Consider the following 6,333-nt stretch of genomic DNA (forward strand, 5'->3'; position numbering starts at 1 on the left):
AGCTTAAAAATTTAGGGATGGATACAAAGTTATCAGCTCATGGTGTGACATGAGAAAGCGCTAAGAGTGTTTTGGGATTGCAGAATGTACAGAAAATTGCTAAAGGCGAAAAACTGGCAAAGAATGAGTAGAATGAGAGTAATACTGAATAAAAAGCAAGGAAATAGTTTACCAGGGTTGTACAAAATTTACTTCCTTTCAATTCACGAAGTTTGGAATGTAAAGGAGAGGAATTTACTGAATTGCAATTCAAAGAAATTCAACATAGGTAATGCATTCTAAAGTTCAAACTTACTAAAGTTTGGGGTTAGTAAGGCTTTGAAAGAAGTTACTTTTGCCCACAAAAGCTACATTTATTTGATCAAAAATACAGTAAAAACTGTAATGTTTTGAAATATTATTACAGTTTAAAATAACTTTTCTTTCTTTTAAAAAATAAATTTTAAAATATAATTGATTCTTATGACGACAAAGCTGAATGTTCAGCAACATTTCTCCAGTCTTCAGTGTCACATGATCCTTCAGAAATCATTCTAATATGCTGATTTGGTCCTCAAGAAACATTTATTATTATTATTATCTAAGTTGAAAAGAGTTGTGGATTTTTGGATTTTTTAGTAATGAATAAAAAGTTCAAAAGAACAGCATTTATTTGCAATAAATCTTGTGTAACATTATAAATGTCTTTACTATCACTTTTGATCAATTTAAGGCATCCTTGCTGAATAAAACTATTGATTTATTTAGTAAATAAAAAAAAGCCTCCAAAACTTTGAATGGTAGTGTATTTGTGGCCAACTGCTGAGTTTGAAAAATGTGCATATTTTCCTCAAAAAATAATATTGTTTGGCACAAAAACCAAAGGAATAAAACACATAAAATACAGTATGTGCACAAGTGAGAGAAAAAAAAAACTATAAAAAAGCACATTTGAAATATTTATTTCACACTATTTATAGTACAATAGTATCCATTAACATGTTTACTGACATATCGCTTGAGACTTACTGATATATATATATATATATTGGAGTACTTCAATGCACATTTCTTAATATTAAGCCTAAAATGTGTTTTAATATCACTATTAGTAAGGATAGTATGATCTCTGTACAATATCAGTTTTTAAATGCAAGATATTTAAAGTGTACCTAAAGTATACTTGCAATAGTTCCATTTTAGCACAATCAAGTATATCTTTAGTTGGACCTCAGAACTCCTTTCGGATAACTAAAGTGCATAAAGTATAAAATTAGTCGTTCCAATTAGCAGACTTTAAAGGGTTAGTTCACCCAAAAACGAAAATTCTGTCATTTATTACTCACCCTCATGCCATTCCACACCCGTAAGACCTTTGTTAATCTTCGAAACACAAATTAAGATATTTTAGTTGAAATCCGACAGCTCCGTGAGACCTCCATAGGGAGCAATGGACACTTCCTCTCTCAAGATCCATAAAGGTACTAAAAACATATTTAAATCAGTTCATGTGAGTACAGTGGTTCAATATTAATATTATAAAGCAACGAGAATATTTTTGGAGCGCCAAAAAAACAAAATAACGACTTATTTAGTCATGGCCGATTTCAAAACACTGCTTCATGAAGCATCGGAGCATAAATTAATCAGTGTATCGAATCATGATTCAGATCGCGTGTCAAACTGCCAACGGCTGAAATCACGTGACTTTGGCGTTCCAAACAGCAGATTCGACACACTGATTCATTTGTGCTCCGAATTTTCCTGAAGCAGTGTTTTGAAATCGTCCATCACTAAATAAGTCGTTATTTAGTTTTTTCTGGTGCTCCAAAAATATTCTCGTCGCTTCATAATATTAATATTGAACCACTGTACTCACATGAACCGATTTAAATATGTTTTTAGTACCTTTATGGATCTTGAGAGAGGAAGTGTCCATTGCTCCCTATGGAGGCCTCACAGAGCCATCGGATTTCAACTAAAATATCTTAATTTGTGTTATGAAGATTAATGAAGGTCTTACGGGTGTGGAACGGCATGAGGGTAAGTAATAAATGACAGAATTTTCATTTTTGGGTGAACTAACCCTTTAAAGGGACAGTTCACCCAAAAATGAAAATGATCCCATGAGCTTTATAATGGTGGTGAATGGGGCTCAACATTTGGAAGCCCAAAAAAGTGCATCCATCCATCATAAAAGTAATCCATAGGGGGTTAATAAAGGCCATCTGAGCCGAAGCGATGGGTTTTGTAAGAAAAGTATCCATATTTAAAACTTTATAAACTATAATAACTGGCTTCCAGCAACGGCCGTACATGAGTCTAGTTCCGGTGGAATAATGATATCTGACCCGACACATGACGTATTGAAGAATGCGAAAGCGCAGTGGATAAGAGCACCGGTCATGAATTAGAAGCCTTAAACAAGAGAAATTCTCTTTTTAAAGAAAAATATCAGAGGATTTTAATATAAGAGAAGAAGAGCTTGTTTGTTGCCCAGCCCTATTTATTTGAATCACAAGAGGTGTCTACTCTCACCTGAGCTTACGCTACTCCTACATCCTACGTCGTACTTCGGATCAGAGGTCAGAACTCGACCTGCATACGGCTGTTGCCAGATGCCAGTTATTACAGTTTATAAAGTTTTAAATATATTTTTATTAAGCACATAAAAATGTAAATGTATTGTAGTATACTTAGAATTAAATACATTTTTCAAATGTACAGTACATTTTGTGCTAGACAGCCCCTGGTCATGACCTTTGATTTGTATGGAAAAAAACAGCTCAGAAATTCTTCAAAATATCTTATTCTGTGTCACACAGTATAAAGAAAATGACATTTTGGGGGGAAATTTCTTTAAAGGAAATGATGGTTCTAAGTGGCAGAAAACGGCACAGGAACAGGGATTCCCCTGCGACATGCTCCAGAAGAGAGCTGCGAGATGAGTCTCACTCACACTAGCCCTCCAGAAAAGATCTCCCTCCACTGCCTGAAGTGTCCCTTTACAACATGTCAGAAAGAAACTGGATGTGTGTGTCTGTGTACATATGCGTGAGACACACGACAGATGCCTGACGTAAAAAAAACAGGAAGATAAGCAAGATAAATAAAAGCAATTAATAGGGAAAAGCGGAAACAACAGTTCAAGTAGAAACGAGAGGGAGAGGAAGGGAATTTCTATATATGATAATATAAAATTTCATACACTGAACTCTCTCTTCCTCTTTGTCTGTTTTTTCTGCATTATTAATGCATTCCATGTCCCTGTGCGGGCACTGCAGTAATTATGCTTGTGAAACCTTAAGAATGAACAAAATTCTCTATCTCTGTCTCTATCTCACCGAGTGACTCACTCCAACCACAGCGTGTATCTGACTGCCACTGATTTTAATGTGTTATTTAAAGCCTCCATTCATCAACCAACATTCTTCTGTTGAAGGGGATAAATAATTAATTTGTTATTTCAATTCAGTAAGGCTTAAATTGTCAAATGTACTATCGATATTTGCAGTAGATCTTAACAAGCACCATATTACCTGTCACACCAAAAGCAACGATTTAAGAATGTTACGATAATAAAGCAATTTTTAAAATTATTATTAATTAAAATGATTTGTACAATTACTTACTAGAAAAGTAATACTACACTTCTTGAAAAGCCACACAATTTATGGCTGTGGCACAAATAATGTGGGATGCAGTGCTGGTGTCATTAACAAAAACTAAATGAAAGCATTGTTATTCATTAAAATTAAATAGTATAATTGGAAAAACTGACACTAAACTAAAATGCCACAAATTATTTTTAATATATTTTTAGTAAACTATACTAAAAGGACAAACTGAAAATAAAGTAGAAATAAAATGAAATTCAAAACTACAATATCCTTGGTGGGAAAAGTGCATTCTGGCTGAATGTTTTTGATGGATATGAATGTGTAAGACTGAGATATTGAGAACATGTAAAGAGCCAGATGAGATTAAAATTTAAAAGGAATGCGGTAAATTTCCAATAGCACAACTGCTTTAGGTATGATTCATTCATGATAGAGTGTAGATGAACTTTCATTAGTGCAGGAACTTTCATAAAGCAGGAATGTGAATCTGATCGTCAATCAGTTTAATATGCATATTAGACATTTTGTTCTAATTATCATTCTAACTCTCTCTTTAATATATTTAGATCTTCAGAGAGCAGATCTGTGTAGAGTATAATCAAGCTGTCACTGTCTTGATTCCTTAAAGCTAACATCTGCAGCACGTCTGTCCTGACATCCCAGGGAGTGTCAGGAAACGCCACATGGTTGGTGGCAAATTGGATGGGTTGAGCATATGGATGACAGGTAGCCAGACACCACCACTATTTTTTCTCATTAAGAGACTGCAAATTTGTCTTACTAAATGCTACAGTATGAACCCACAGATGTGAGATTGTTAAATATGTCTATTTGGTTATGTTCACAGAGAAAAAAAATATACATAAATAAATACTGTCAGTATGTGCATTAATGCCAGGGATTTTTCAGTGACTCTTTCTGCAAGTTACATTGTTTTGCCAGTAGGTGGCGGCAAGATAGTGTCTATATGAGTGAGTCAGTGAATCTTTCATTTAACTGATTCCTTCAAAACACTGATTCATTCAGGAAGGAAACAAGTAACTGGCTGCATCCGAAATCACATACTCTCTTGAGTAGTTACTTATTTAAGTACCTACTTTGTGAAAGCTACAAAAGTATGTTCTATATAATATGAATGTGTGTAGTATGAGTGTAATCTGGATGTACTACATTTGCCATTATGTCATTTAGGGCTGCACGATTTATCACAATTTTATCGCAGGCGATTTGGCAAAGGCTGCAATTATTTTATGCGCAGCTTGTCAGAGATGTACGGCTCTGTGATCAGTAGTAAATGCTTCTCCATCTGAACGCCAAAGGGCGCTTCTTGTTTTGCTTAACACTGTAATGCTTGGCATAATGAATAATACTGGAACAGTTTATTGAAACTTTAAACAAAATCTAATTTTTTTTTTATTGAGTATCATTATTTGATACATTTGGGTATATATGGCTCATATAGATGATATAGGAGAATATGGAGCTCATACTCAAGGAGGAAAAAACAATAAACCTTCAAAAAATACAAATAAGTTTTGATCGTGTTGATAGTTTAGAAGCCTTAGAAATGTGCGTATCAAATATGATACAGTTGGCTTTACATGGTTAAGTGAACTATACTGCAGGCTTGTGCATATGGCTGAATGACATTTAGGGCCCTATAATACACCCGGCGCAATGCGACGCAAGGCGCAGCGCAAGTGTGTTTGCTAGTTTGCGTCCGGCGCCGTTCGCGTTTTCCCGTTCAGCGCCACGTCCTTAAATTAGTAAATGCATTTGCGCCAGTTAGTGCGCCCATGGGCGTGCTGGTCTAAAAAAGAGGTGTGTTCAGGCGCATTGCCAGCGCATTGCTATTTTAAGGAGCTGAAAATAGACTGCGCCATAGACCAATTCAAACCTGGTCTAAAGTCTAAAGTCAATGGCGCAATATTTTTTTGTTAGAGCGCGTTGGTAGAAACTGCGCCTCTGGGTGCGTCCACAGTGCGCGTTGACTTTGTTTATTACACACAGGGATGCGCATCACACAAACATGCCAAATATTAAAAACAAAAGGATTACAATGTAAAAGAATATTATTGTGTAGGCTACATAAATATAAAAATGTAATAATGAATAGTCATTGCGTGTATTAGAATTAGGCTACCTATTTTCAATTCAGCCTATTACTACTTATCATGATGAACAAAATTGGCTAATTAATTGAACAATCGTGCCAATATACACACATATATATTAACTGACTCATCGCGTGTACGCCATGTAAATAGCAATCCGCATCTTGCTCTTAAAGGGAATGGGAGATGACACTCTGATTGGTTTATTGAATGTTACACCCATTACTCATTAAGACAATAGGGACAACCCATTTTAAAAATGCGCCCCCGCGCATGGACCGTTTTTCCGTCGTTAAAATAGCAAAAGTGGATTTGGACACGCCCTGAGTGCACCTGCGCCGTGCGCTTTACACTTTGCGTTTAGATCGTTAAAATAGGGCCCATAGTGTGATAAACGCAATATACATGCAAATGAACATCACAACATATAATCTGATTATCAAGACAATTTCGCTGAAAGGAAACGAATAAACATTTTTAAAATTGGACATTAATCGGTACCTGTATGGATACATCACTGTAGGAGCCTCCAATCACTCCGGAGATTGCGAGCGGAACATCATCATGGATGGCGTAGGATCCATCCGGGCATGTGTACTCACTATCATCCACTTTCGTAA

The 6,333-nt window shown here is 35.6% G+C and overlaps 1 protein-coding gene across 1 annotated transcript in view; it reads right to left on the bottom strand.

The window, feature by feature from the left end:
* Positions 1-6,175: 6,175 nt before the first annotated feature.
* Positions 6,176-6,333, bottom strand: part of LOC125273432 (metabotropic glutamate receptor 3-like) — a 19,197-nt gene continuing 19,039 nt past the window's right edge. The window contains exon 2 of the mRNA XM_048198779.1: positions 6,176-6,333. This exon is cut by the window's right edge and continues 572 nt beyond it. Within this exon, the coding sequence (XP_048054736.1) occupies positions 6,191-6,333 (143 nt within the window). The 3' untranslated portion in view covers positions 6,176-6,190.

The sequence above is a fragment of the Megalobrama amblycephala genome, linkage group LG8 (genome assembly GCF_018812025.1).
Source record: "Megalobrama amblycephala isolate DHTTF-2021 linkage group LG8, ASM1881202v1, whole genome shotgun sequence".
Lineage (NCBI taxonomy): Eukaryota > Metazoa > Chordata > Actinopteri > Cypriniformes > Xenocyprididae > Megalobrama > Megalobrama amblycephala.